This window comes from Perca fluviatilis, chromosome 15, assembly GCF_010015445.1.
Source record: "Perca fluviatilis chromosome 15, GENO_Pfluv_1.0, whole genome shotgun sequence".
In the NCBI taxonomy this organism is placed as follows: domain Eukaryota; kingdom Metazoa; phylum Chordata; class Actinopteri; order Perciformes; family Percidae; genus Perca; species Perca fluviatilis.
The window spans coordinates 14,545,449-14,558,809 of record NC_053126.1 but is presented as its reverse complement, the minus strand read 5'-3'; the positions used below and the strand labels follow the sequence as shown (position 1 = coordinate 14,558,809).

The 13,361-nt window shown below is 40.0% G+C and overlaps 2 protein-coding genes across 2 annotated transcripts; both read right to left on the bottom strand.

Annotated features, from left to right (window-relative positions):
- Nucleotides 1-8: 8 nt before the first annotated feature.
- On the bottom strand, nt 9-5,641 carry cant1a (calcium activated nucleotidase 1a). The gene is given in 5 exon segments (XM_039825137.1): nt 9-835; nt 837-930; nt 1,016-1,219; nt 2,294-2,962; nt 5,481-5,641. Coding segments are annotated over 5 exon segments (1,272 nt in total). The 5' UTR covers nt 5,521-5,641; the 3' UTR covers nt 9-570.
- A 3,794-nt stretch (nt 5,642-9,435) lies between these two features.
- syngr2a (synaptogyrin 2a) lies at nt 9,436-13,156 on the bottom strand. The gene is made up of 4 exons (XM_039825544.1): nt 12,924-13,156; nt 11,212-11,449; nt 10,900-11,039; nt 9,436-10,759 (listed from the first exon to the last, which is right to left on the bottom strand). Exons 1-4 carry the CDS (start codon nt 13,020-13,022, stop codon nt 10,556-10,558), a joined length of 681 nt encoding a protein of 226 aa, XP_039681478.1. The 5' UTR covers nt 13,023-13,156; the 3' UTR covers nt 9,436-10,555.
- Nucleotides 13,157-13,361: the final 205 nt, after the last annotated feature.

The window sequence follows — 13,361 nt, the reverse complement described above, 5'->3', positions numbered from 1 at the left end:
CCGGTAAATAGGAATCAAGATTTTTACTAAAAGAAGTAATCCCACCCAAAACATTACATCATTAATTTTTCACCAAAATATCCTTCAAATATTGTTTTATGTAGGATAAAAACAGACCTTTTGTTATTCCGCTGAAAACATGTTTGATGTGTACAGAATAATGTTTAACATGGAGCAAAGGGAAAAAAAAAACCTTTGACCTTTTGAGAGTGTACAGTATGTGCATGAACCTGTGTGTTTTAAGAAAAGAAATCACAGTCGGATAAATCAATCATTTGTACATTCATAATAAGAAAGGCTACAGTACTCTTAAGGGCCACATTTGTCCTAGGAAGGAGATGATCCCCCTACCAGACGTACTGGCATTGTTTGTGTTGGCTGGCACTTTCTCAAAACCCCGAAACGAGACCACCATATTTTACAGTCTCAGCTTCTATTTGCAATGAAGGCGATCCTTTGAGGATTGGAGTTGTGTCTCAATGAGGAAGCAGCGAGTACAGTAACTTCAACAGTGACTGGATCGTAAACAAAATAAAACAGTGCAGTGGCCTCAAGAACGAGTCTTTCAGTCTATATGAACTCCAAGCCCTCATATTTTACATCCCCGATCTTGGTTTCGGGTAAAAGGATGCGTCCGTCAAGCGTGAAGGCCATGATGTACGTGGCGATCTTTCCGGCGTCTTCCTCTGACTTGAGAGCCAGGATGATCTGGTCATCTGTATTGGGGACAAACTTGAAGGAGGAGAATCCGTGAGTGCGGTTAAGCGGACCCACTCGACTTACAATGATGTCCTTGAAATCTGGCGAGCAGCTAAGGGCGAGGTTCGTGCCTTGCAGTCTCCTCGTAGCGCTCCTTGCTGGCGCGGCGAGGGAGGAAAAACCAGCGCTGCAGGATGTCGCTCCACGCTGCGGACTCGTGGATGAGATACCCTGCGGAGAATTCAGGGGAATACTGTAAACAAAAAAGGGAAGGAAATAGAAGCGATGGTAAGCGAGACCAGATTTACGTGCTCACCTGGAGGCTCTATCCCTGCGGCAGACTTGAGAGATTTGTACTTGGGAACCCAGTTCTCATGTTGTACATCCCCTCTGAAGCCCACGACTTTGACCCACTCTGGGTTGTTGTTGACAAACTCGCCTTGCGTGGTGGTCCACTCTTTCCCCAGACCGCCGACATACAGGTGCTTGTCCTTGACTGCCAGCCACTCGGCTTTGAACCCTATCGGGAGAAAGTACATGGGTACCAAGTAAGCACATAAAAATACTTAATTACAAGCAACAGTCCTGAATGTAAGTACAAAAGGTATTATCAGCAGATACTTAAAGCATTAGTCAAGCACCGATAATGCAGAAAAATGGATGCTGTCATTGAATTATTATTATTATTATTATTATTATTATTATTAGTTACATTTAGAGATGCACCGATAGACCGGCCGGTGACCGGAATTGGCCGGTTTTCACATGCTCGGCCATGACCAGCGACCGGCTGATTTCATGCCGGTCAATGCTACAATTAACTGACAACATAAGTTATACGAGTTACAGTTCTCAAGGACGCACACGCGGACGCGACAGGTGTGAAGCGCGTGTCCGTGCTATTCTCGCACATGTAGGGAACCTCGTGAATTAACCTGCAACATGTCAGCTGTTTGGAAATTCTTCAGCATGTCTGCAGAAGATGACAAGTTTGCAATATGCAACACCTGCAAGGAAAAAGTAGGGCGTGGAGGGACGACACCAAAAACCAAAATCACATTTTGTTTGTTGGATATTGGATGTGAAAAGATGGAAATGGTTCTAACATTGCACTTTAGATGTGTGTGAATTTCCCACACCAGGAGTAATTTATATAGTTCCATTTTATAGTGATCCATTAGCTGTTCAAAAAATTGTCTATGTTCTGTGCAAAATGTTCTATTAAAGAAAATATAGAAAATAAATATTTGCGTGTGCTGTAAAGTGGTTAGAAAAAATGAAATCGGAATCGGCTAAAATTGGTATTGGCTGGCCTAACTCAAAGAAAATCGGAATCGGCCTAGAAAGTTGTAATCGGTGCATCTCTAGTTACATTATAAGATTGTTAATACCTCAATGTTTAAAGCTATAGTGCGTAGTTTCTGCCACCCCCATGAGGAATTTTAAGTAATGACAACAAAACTGTCGGCAGGGTAAAAAGTACAATATTTCCCTGTGAAATGTAGTGGAGTAGAAGTATAAAGTATCACAAAATGGAAATACTCAAGTTAAATATTGTATTACAGCACATGTATGAGAGGAGGGTAATGCAGACCTTTGGCAACGCTGCCGTCGCCATCAGGTAAGATGACCCAGGGCACAATCTTGTCACCGTCAATTTGGTAGACGATGCCCGTCCTGTCATCGACGCTGTAGAGCTTCCCATTGAACACCACCAGCTCCGAGAGCTCCATACCCCTGCCCTTCTCCGAAAGGTGGCTTTCCAGCACCACCCTGTCCGCATCCCATTCAACTGATACCTTGTCGCCACTTTGGGACACCAACAGGTGCCCTCGCCGCATGTAGCTGAACCACGTCAGCTTTTTGTCACTACGAGAGCTTGTGTCCAGATCGGCAATGACCCCAATGCGGTAGCGGGTGCCCTGTGGCGTTTGCTCAGGTCGACTGAGAGGGTAGGTGTCGTTGTAATGGGAATCGGACCACTGGGTGTCACTGTGACTGGGTCCCCAGCTGTGGGAGTCGTAGGAGCGGGAGCGCAAACCCATACTTAAGTGGATGAAGAGCAGCAGCAGCACAGCCAGGGAGAACGCCACGGCCACAATGGGCCTCCATTTAAGGCGGAAACGAGGGTCAGTGGTGCTGGCCATGGAAGCCAACATAGGGAGGCCTCCGACAGAGATACGCAGAGTGTTCATAGGCTCATTCTGCTCCAGTCGAGTGAAGCCTGCAGGAGCAGGCATGGAGGACGGAGGCCTGGAGAGACCTAAAGACAAATAGAGAAAGACGGTAAGTTAAATGGATTACAGTTTCTACTAGTCTATAATAGCTTTTATTTAAAAGGTGCCGCCATAGCTCTAGAAATATGTCAAGTTGGTTCTCCTGTTATTAAATCAACAGCAAAACCATTAACATTTTTGTTAAAAAGGTCATGTATGGTTCCTTGACTGTGATCGATGTGCTCATGCACACCTTCAATATCTTATGGACAGGACGAGGAAATGACCATAGGTGAGAGAAAAGATAATTCTCGCACACTGTCCTATTTATTTGCAATAAACTTTAATTGAAGTTATAAAAAAAATAAAGTTTATTTCAAGTAAATAGGACAGTGTGTGGGAATTTTCTTTTCTCTCACGTATGGTTCCTTCAAAAGCCTCTTCCAAAGGCAAGATCAGTTGTAAAAGGCACAATGAAAATTAATTATCAATGTATCTCTTGTTACATGCTATATATGTGTAAGAAAATCATTTTTGAGTATTTTTCTATATCAAAATCTTTTTTCCCCCTGTAAACCATAAACAAATATTCTCACTTTGCCCTGTGTGCATGTTGTCCATGTTGTCTCTCTCTCCCTTTGTGCGTGTTTGTTTCCTTCCTCCGTGTCTCCGTATCTGTGTGAATGGTGTGCTTATGCTACATTTACACTGCTACGTTTTGTCTCTTGAGTGTTTGTGTATTTTGTCCTCTTTCCAGGTTCCCATTGGTGGAGAGAGGAGGTCCTGTGGCTCAGGTCCTATCGGTTTGTTGTTTGTTACAATCGATTACTTTAAAGTAAGAACTTTTGTAAACTGTAGCCACTGTAGTCCCAAGTGACGGGATAATTGTACATTCTAAAACATAGTGTAACAATAGAGTCATAAAGTCAGCAAACCAACCAAGTAATAGCCATTGTACGTAGAGCAATTTCTATCTACAGGTTGTTAACATTGGCTAATGTTTAGCAACCAAATCTACTGGTACTATCAGACTAAGTAAAGCTGTAGCAGCAGAAGCCCTGAGTGTATTCAATCGAGCTGTGGTGTGTTTTATTGCTTATGAATTCAACTTTTTATTTGTAAAAGAAGGAATGTGTTTTTTGTTCTTTAAAAAGTTACATAGTCTTGCTTTATTATGGTTATTTTCCACTCAAATACAGGTCACCATTCAGATTATATAGGATACTTTTTTTTATTAGAGTCAATCCCTAAATGGAGCTGTACAGATACACCTGGAATTTAGAGCTATAGAGTTCCAGTTGGCTGGGAATAGTTGCTAAACCTGCTTTGCCTGGTGAGAAAATACCAAAACTAAAGCGAAGGGCTTGTTCCTTAATCCTGCACTACACTCGTTTGTATATATAGACTCTTTTCTTTTTTTAAATGTTCAAAATAAAGTATAGTTAATAAAAATTCAATTCAATAAAAAAAATCTTTGAACAATGTAAATGATCTGAAGACAAAGTTTCTTTCAAACATACTGTGACCCAGCCTACAATAAGACATTTAGGCGATTAAACTCACATACTCTCCATAAGCAGACTCTGTTCGCCAACCAAATCTTGAGTATGCAGGCAGATCTTTCATTTAAGCCTGTATTTTAAATTTCTCATAGGAGCTCACACAAGTGAGTGTATGCTGGGTTAAACGGTACGTGTCAAGAAGCAGGAAGTAGCTCTGTTATAGGTTGGGTGAATATTAAGTGGCCACCATGGTGATTGTCAACGTAGAGGCTGGGAGGAGGAGGAGCCCATGCAGTGACAAGGAAGGGAGGGCCGTTGTGAACAGGGAAAGTAGGAACAGCCAGCTGGTCTAGCACAAACCACCGTCACAAGCACGGTCCTCATTTGTTACATATTAATGATAAAATCAACAGAAAATTATTCACCAGCCATTTTGATAATCAACCACTCATTCATGGCAATGACTCATTCATATCAAGCAAGTTTTATATCTTTGACAACTGAATTATTTGAGTTTTAGGGCATTGATTAAAATGAAAAAAAGGACATTTAAACCCATCCCCTTGGACTTTTACCATTTTATAGGCCAAACTGTAAATCAAAAGATCAACATATTTAATCTATAATAAAAATGTCTCAAAAATCCTACTGTATTTCCAACAGATATTTGCCAAAGCACACAAACTAACGTGGCCTTCTCGGTCTACACTTGAGGGGTAACCGCCAGGCTCTGTAGAGTAGAAATGTGTACAATCTGCTCCTAACCAAATTCCGACCAAATTCCAGGGACCTCTAAACTCGGCCTCAGGAGCTTCATACTCTGGCCTAAACGTGGCTGCATTTCTTCGAAAGGAGCGCAGGAGCTGAAAGACTCTTTCATAAGAGGGCCCCGAGCCAAACAGCAGTCCATTATGGCAGCACCATCAGGGGCCGCACTCTGAGGCAAGAAAACTACCCTCGCTGAAATACACCAACAAGTGGCAGATATTTATGAATTTAAAAGACCGTTTTGATTCTGATTTTGACAAAAATCACAATCACTGAAACTAAATTGAAAGCTTACCCCTTCGTCTCCTCTTGCCAGAACGCTCACCGTGGGTCATCTCTATCCTTAAAGCAGACCTCCACAATCAGTCCTGAGCTCTTTCTGCTCACAGATTGTGGAACCATGGCTAAGGATTGATACAATGCTTGTGAACTTTAACTAGAGTTGGAGGATTATGTTCCAGTCCAAAGGGGCAAACCGTGCAAGAGGCCGACACAATTCACTAAGTTATCATTGACTATAGCAACCAAGGGCCAGGTAAAGGTTAGGGAAACATTCCTGGCCTGCACAATAACTTCACCTGCATAAAAAATCTGGAAATCCAAAATCCTGCTGGCTAAATAGAAGTTAAAAGCAAACCTGCTGTCACTACAACAATGTGTAGTGTGCATAATGGAGGTGTTTCTGTGATGCAATCAGCACTCTGAGTACTGGGACTGGACTGAGGACAGCGATCAGCCTGATAACAACAGCAGAGCGTTTACACAGTCAACAGGGAGGCTACACAAACTCAAACGCACTTTTATTGTAGGAACATTTGTTAGGAACTGATTTAACTCCTTATGTCCAAAAATATGTTCGGTGTTTCAGATGTGAATTATTAATCAACAAGCAACTTCAGCTTCTCAAGGTGGTCCCCAACGGTTTCAAATAGTTTAAATTCAGACTAACAAAATAAACAATTTAAGGTTGGGAGATATGACAATACACATAGCATAAGACATTAGAAATGTGCCATTTCTGCTATACAGTTAGTATGAGGTAGCCGTCTATTGAATATCTCTGTTTGAATGACCATTGTGGGTAATACTGCAAATCAATGAGCAAGATGCAGCAATATCTGATTTACAGCATTATTGCATACATTTTTTACAAGTTCATGAATGATAAAGTATTTAATTCATTGGATTAGCTAGAAGAGACACTCCACATCTAGTTATTTTATCTATACATGTTTATCAACTTAGTTTCCAAAAGGTTTTGGTATATAACTATATTTATAACAATATTACAATCTAAAATTATTTATACTCTGATAAAAGATGTTATGCATACACCAACCAGTCATTTATTCTAGAAATCATTTTGGTCAATAGTAAAAAATGCCCAAGGTCCAAGGTGACGCCATCAAAATATTGGTTTTGTCCAGCTGCCAGTCCAAAACCCAAGAATATTCATAGTCAGTCAAGTAGAAAATCTTTATCACACCTGTTGCCCAACGTATCGATTATTTGACTAAGTGTTTCAGCGCTAATGAAGTATGATTTACTAAATATGCAACTTCTGAGCAGGGCTTGGCAATGTATCGATATTGTGATATTAGACTACAAATCGTCTCTATCGGTATATCATTTCTGAACTTTCTAGACTGTTCTAGCTAAGATTTGCCACTTAATCATTATATTCCTATTATTGATGATTATTTATCTAAAATGTAATTGTGAAAATATTTTTTGAAAGCACCAATTGTCAACCCTACAATATCGTTGTAATATCGACATTGAGGTATTTGGTCAATAATATTGTGATATCTGAGTTTCTTCATATCACCCAGCCATACTTACCACATAGTGGTTCTCATAGTAATTTTGGACAATGGCGTGGCATAATATACAACATGAAAGTTTACAGTGCCTCCCTGATTGCATAGGCAGTTGTGTAATTCTGAACAGAGTCCTGTCCTGAGTCAGGACTCCTGACACAAGCCCCTATAAAATATAACACTGGTGGTTTCCTGATTTTAAGTAGTAAACGTTATTTATATAGCATCTTTCACAGACAAGAGACACTTTGTGACCCACAAAATGCTTTACAGTAAAACAAATAAAAACAACAACAACACATAAAATACAAAACCATATGGCTAATTAAATCCTTGTCTAAAAAGATGTGTCTTTAGGTGTTTTCTAAAAAGGGTGAAAATGGGAGGATCTCTGCTCTGTGCGCCATAAAGGATGACATCTGGGGAGGAGAGTTTCAAAGGGAACAGATCAAGGACAGAGAGAGAGAGAGTGTGTGTGTGAGGCCCATGAATAGTTCACTTTTGCTGTAAGGCCCAAACTTCTGCATATCAAGACACCGCCACACACATTAGACAAAGGACTTGATTTTGTGGCATTATCCAATAAGAAGAAGCCAAATAGATCCACATTATTGATATTCGAGTATTTCTCATTTAGTTTGGAGACCACTGGGGCCAAATATTCCCACCTTGATCTGCAGGCCTTTAATTCACTAACGATCTGAGCAAAGTAGTTTAATATGGTATAATCTGTTAGTAGGGTTATTTTGTGGAGATTTTAGGTCTACCTCTACTCCTTCACAAACACACAGACTGACAGACAAACATCCTATCTGCATGTGTGTATACTGTATGTATCGTTATGTGTTAGCTGACTTGTCCTGCCAGCAGCGCAGAGGTTAACAAAGATGCAAATCACAAATGGCTGCGTACATGAGCGAACTGAAACCTTCTCGTTTAGTTTCCTACTCACCGCAGATGTTAGATGTTCAGCTCACAGGCCGTGTGGTTGTAGCTGTACATTATTGTATCGCTTCCTTCTTCGGCTCCTTTTCCTCCGTCCCCCGTTCTCCAGACAGCAGCTCATTACTTCCTGTATGTACTGATGACGACGACAGCGTGCACTCATTGCTTGCGCGCAGTGGATGCATGGATGCGAAAGAGGGTTTGTCAAACGGGGCCTTCAAGTGCTGTCAGAAATTTGAGAACTACGAGACGTTTTTCACAGCAGACATGTCACAGTAGGAAAAGCACAGGTGTATTCAAAACCATTAATGATGGCTGCATTCCACTTAGGAGGGGCCCTGGTATTGTTCATGCTGACTCACTGAAATATTTTTACTGGGACACTGGATGGAATTGAGCCATCGTTAAGGTTATCAATTTCAGCTGTGCTTTTCCTACTATGACTATGTGAAAAAGGTCCATGCGTAGATTTAAATATGAAACATTTTTAGGTTAAAATGTAACTTCATTAACCGAGTTGTCTTTATTTTGAAGTGGCTGTGTGCATCTGAAGTAGGCATGCTGAACAGTAAAGATGAACATAGTAAATTATTTTGTTCCCACAATGAATAAATAACTTACAAATATTTCCGCACAAATTCTCTTGGTGTGACAAGAAACCTAGAATATTTTTTTGGCAGTGTGAAAAATTAAGTAGCTTTTGGAAATTATGAATGCTTCCACCAAATCAATATTATATATTGAGGTTAATAATCCACACCTGATCTTTTTCTTGGTAGCGGAACATGCAGGATACTAATTAATTAATTTACTTATAAATAAATTAACTTTGTTATCATGGAAGGAAAGTGCCTTTTTTCATATTTGGAAATCCTTTTAATTTGTGAGGACATTATTTATCCAAATGTGGAGAGGATACTCATTTTAGGTAATTTTTGATGCGGCAATTTACTGTCAGTTATGTGGATTTGTGTCCCCTCTGTCTCTTCTGATTGTTATCCTTTAGTTGTTTTGTTTTTTTTAGATATCTTTGTATGGGAAGAATCTGTAAAATGTAGGCCTATGTCTTACATACATTCTACAGAGCTTTGTGTATTTTACCCAAAACTGAATTTGCCAATGGTGAAATTGATTCATTTGTTAATGCATCAAATGTGAAAAGTGGTTTTCCAAACCTCGCAAAATCTTGAACATTTTCATTCAAGAACTGACTGTATGAACTCTCTAACTCAGAAGCAATACATGTATGCAATGTTGGTTATAGTCTAGATATGTGGAAATACACATAATCACATCTTTGTTTCAGATGCTCTTCTGTAAAGTATGCATGTATCTTAATGTCTTTACATTGTTACAGGTCTGTCTCCAAAGTTCACAAGTTACTGCACCAACACAATACTCAAATATTTGCCAAGGGAGCACAGCTCTGCACAAGCTCCGGGTCTTTCTTTAGAAGAGGATATAAACTATGTGCTGACTAATAGGTTCAAAACAAGAACAGTTTTTATTTGGCAACCCCTGTGTGATACAGAATACTGTATAAAGGCACTTTAATGGGGAATTGTTGTAAAGCCATTGAGCACAACAGTGTAACTGCAACACATGCACAGGTACAACTACAGTGTAAGAAAAGCAAGAGGAAAAAGTAATGTAGAAAAAAAAAAATTGTATGATTGTCATGTACCTGGACTGAAAGGATTAAGTAAGATAATAAATACATCAATTTACCACATTACTGAATTCCTGAAACCAAATTGGCTGAAACATTTGCTGAATTGGATATTTTTAACAACTACAATAAGTGAACTCAAGAAAGGCACATTCAACTCCTATGGGAGGTAGCTGACAGAAATCGATGGTTTGGCTACCTTAAAATAAAACTCAATACCCTTAAATACTAATACTACAAAGAATTTGTGGCAGAATTGGATTTAAAACATTAAAATTAACATTCTAAGATCAGATATTGGCAATTTACTGCCCCAAAGAAATGAATTGTGCTTTTCAGTGCATACAAGCCATTTTTCAGTGGTTGATTAGTTAGAAACAAAAACAGGGCATTACAGTAGTTACATTGCACCTATTGATTAAATAATATGGGATTGTTTTGAGGTCAAAAAACAATGTGCTGTATCAAAAAATTGTTGAACTGCAGTATATGGATCTGAAAGTAATCAAAAAATATGTATGTACTAAACAGTAACCTATTACATAAAAAAAAATCCTGACCTGTTCTGTTGATTAGTTGATTACTTTGACATCAACCGTTTGCACTCATAAGATAAACAAAAGGGGTACAGAAATAACTTTAGTTGCTTTGGTACAAAGACAACAATGGCACGGTCATTCATCTCCTTACAAAACAAAATACATGTTTAGAGTTCACCTGATCGGTGTGGCACTTTGAACAACGCAGCAAACATCCACCACACAACTTACAACAATGTAATTAACTATAAACACATCAGTGCACCCAAAAATACGCTGACCGCTTCTGCAGGAAGTAAATGCGAGTGCAGAGAACCGTTTAAATGAAACCATCGGCACACATATTTATTTAAAAAGCGAAACCCTTGTTGGATCCATAGGTTTGAATCGGAGTCCTTCAATAAGCTGGAGGCTGGTATTCTCCCGGCTGCTCCTGGTTGTGGGAGAAAGGCGACTGCTGGTAGCCCGTGGGGCCGCTGCTGCTGGCGTAGGGAGCGGGCGGGTATGGAGTACTGTGGTCGTTGGCTGGGTCTCTGTACTCCTGGTCAAATTCACTGACGCCTTGGCGATACCTTCCAAGTGCAAAGAAGGACAAGAGACCCTGTTGAGAGAAGTTTAGAGTTAGTAAGTAGAGCTTTTACACAAATCTCTGGCACATTTTTCAACTAACTGAGTTTATGCGTTATCATATGATTTTGTTAGCCAAATGCTGGCCACACACAGAATGGATGAAAGGCTCACCCAGGTGATGATCGAGAAGAAGGAGAAGGCCACGATGGCCCGGGCGGCATCAGGAGCGACAGCAGCCTCCGGGTCACTGGTTTTGGACCACTGGTTGGCCAGGACGCAGAAGCAGATGAACCACAGGAACGTCCAAGCCGCTACACCCGAATGAAAATGATATATAAAAAAAAAAAAGGGAAATAAATTTTCTGGTTTAAGATGAAATACAGTATAACGGCAGCATTGACTTCAACAAGGCTGCACTTCCCGTTCTTGGGCACAGTTCCTGTTTTCTAGTATGAGCAGTCTACAGTGAAACCTGACTCTCACCTGAGAAGACCAAATCTCCTATAACAATACATTTTCTCTCTTTGGCATTGCTGATCTGCGGGAAGTAGGCATCCAGCATGAGGAAGACAACACAAGCCAAGAAGGCCAGGACTCCAATTCCGACCCCGTAGCTACAGGCGCTGTCGTTTTTGTTGAATATGCATTTTGTATCTGGCTCCTGTGTTGGGTTCACGTAGCCTTCTGCTGTGATGGTTGCAAAGACCACAACGGAGAATAACTGCAAAGAGGAGACACACAGGGTTAATGCCAGGGGGAAGGAGCGAAACATGTTTTAGGTTAAGCAGCTGCAGGGGCCGTGTTCTCATCACATGACAAGAAAGCTTTCACCATAAAAAAAATCCTATCAAAACATCTTTAAATATGGCATAAGAGGAGAGTGACATCTTGTGTAAGTGATCCTTGTTCCTGATCCACTTTCCACACAAGATCAGCAACAATTTAGATACAAGATTCATTTTTAGTTTAGCTAAGCATGTATTCTCTGGTTGCAGCTTCCTACATATGAAAATGTGCTGCTTCTCTGCATTTTAAATCACTTTAAAATGAACATATTTGGGTTTAAGTCGGACAAAACAAGACATTTGAAGATGTCACCAATAACGAAAATAATCGTTAGCTGCAACTCTACATTCATATTTCACTGATCTTTGTACTGTCTACCTGTTTCTATTCACATGAATAGTATTAAGATTTAAATCTTACTGATGATATTTTTGACCTTTTGGTACCTTATGTTCACTCTCACTCCCTGAGCTCCTTAACTGCTTTCCTTCTTCTTGTTCTCAAATCTAGATTATAAAAAGGTGACAAAGCCTTTCCGTCAGGGCATTGGGTATAAAAAAACTTGAACCAAACGCTTGCTCTTAGGGGAATGGTTGGATTTCTGTCAATTATAGTGTGGTCTAGACCTACTCTATATGTAAAGTGTCCTGAGATAACTTCTGTTATGATTTGACTCTATAAATAAAATTGAATTGAATATGAAATGACATGCCTGAAGATATAAGGGCAGCAAACTGCATCTTCTTTTCAAATTACACATTTTTTAAATAGATATTTAGTACAATTTATATTGTTTTCTGTTGTTTTGATTTGTCTTATTGTACTGCACTTTGTAAATGTGTTTTAAAGAGGTTTAAAGTGTATGATTATCATTACATAATTTAGCTTGAACCAGAACTTAATCTAGTTGACGTAACGTTATGTACGCACTGGAAAACAACTGTGCGGGCAAGTAGAGCGCAACAGATGACGCTGGAAAAGTTCCCCCCCCTCACACTGTAAGTTAGTTAAACATTACAATAAAAAAGAGCAACATCTTGTGGGAGTATTAATTCCCCCTGGTCCACTTTTCATAGCAGAATAAACAACACAAATGCCAAACAAATCGTCCATCTTTCAGTTGGAAAACATAATGCATAGTGCGGTGACACAGCACTGGACACGCTAGCTAACGTTAGCTAATATCAACAAGTGCTACAGAAAAACAAATCTAATTTTCACTTCATGTAACGTTTATTTAAGCTTGCAACCCAACACCCAGTTCATGTCCGGTGTTAGCAGCGCATAACGCGAACAAGCCGCATTATCGATTGATTTGTGTCGACCCTAGCAGCTCACATCTGTTAACATCGGTGATGTGACAGCTGGCTAACTTTGATGCTAGCTAATGTTCCCGTGGAGTCACTCACCCAGCTCAGGCAGCGCAAAATGGTTTGAGGCTGTGTTACAAAATTTACTAAATCAAAAGCACCGCCAGCCAACGACGCCCCGTAAGCACTGCTCTGCATTTTCACCCAAAATAATGCCTGTTAAACAATTTAAAGACGAGCTGGAAAAGTCTTGCCGTCAAAGTTAGGACAGTTTCGTTTTGTCAAACAGCTTCCTGAAAACTTTTCAAAGACCGCCCCTGCTCTGATGCGTTCTCGTGATCCTCGTAAAACTGCCGTCATAGAGTTAAGGAAGAAGTACTGTCTTGATATTCGTGGTGTTTATAACCGGAAATATTAAGTGCACATAGCCTAAAAGAAACATTGAAATGGCCTTAATGCTTTAAACTCGAGAATGGTTATACAGGTGGGGAGAGAAATAACGCCGGTGGGTCCTATCAGATTCAGGTATCCTCCGAA

Bases quoted from the DNA above. Each gene is read 5' to 3' on its own strand.
- syngr2a (XM_039825544.1), bottom strand. From the start codon at position 13,022: ATGCAGAGCAGTGCTTACGGGGCGTCGTTGGCTGGCGGTGCTTTTGAT. The intron at 11,040-11,211 runs GTGAGAGTCAGG...ATTCGGGTGTAG, and splicing joins AGGAGATTTGGTCTTCTCAG to CGGCTTGGACGTTCCTGTGG. The intron at 10,760-10,899 runs GTGAGCCTTTCA...TTCTCTCAACAG, and splicing joins TCTTCTCGATCATCACCTGG to GGTCTCTTGTCCTTCTTTGC.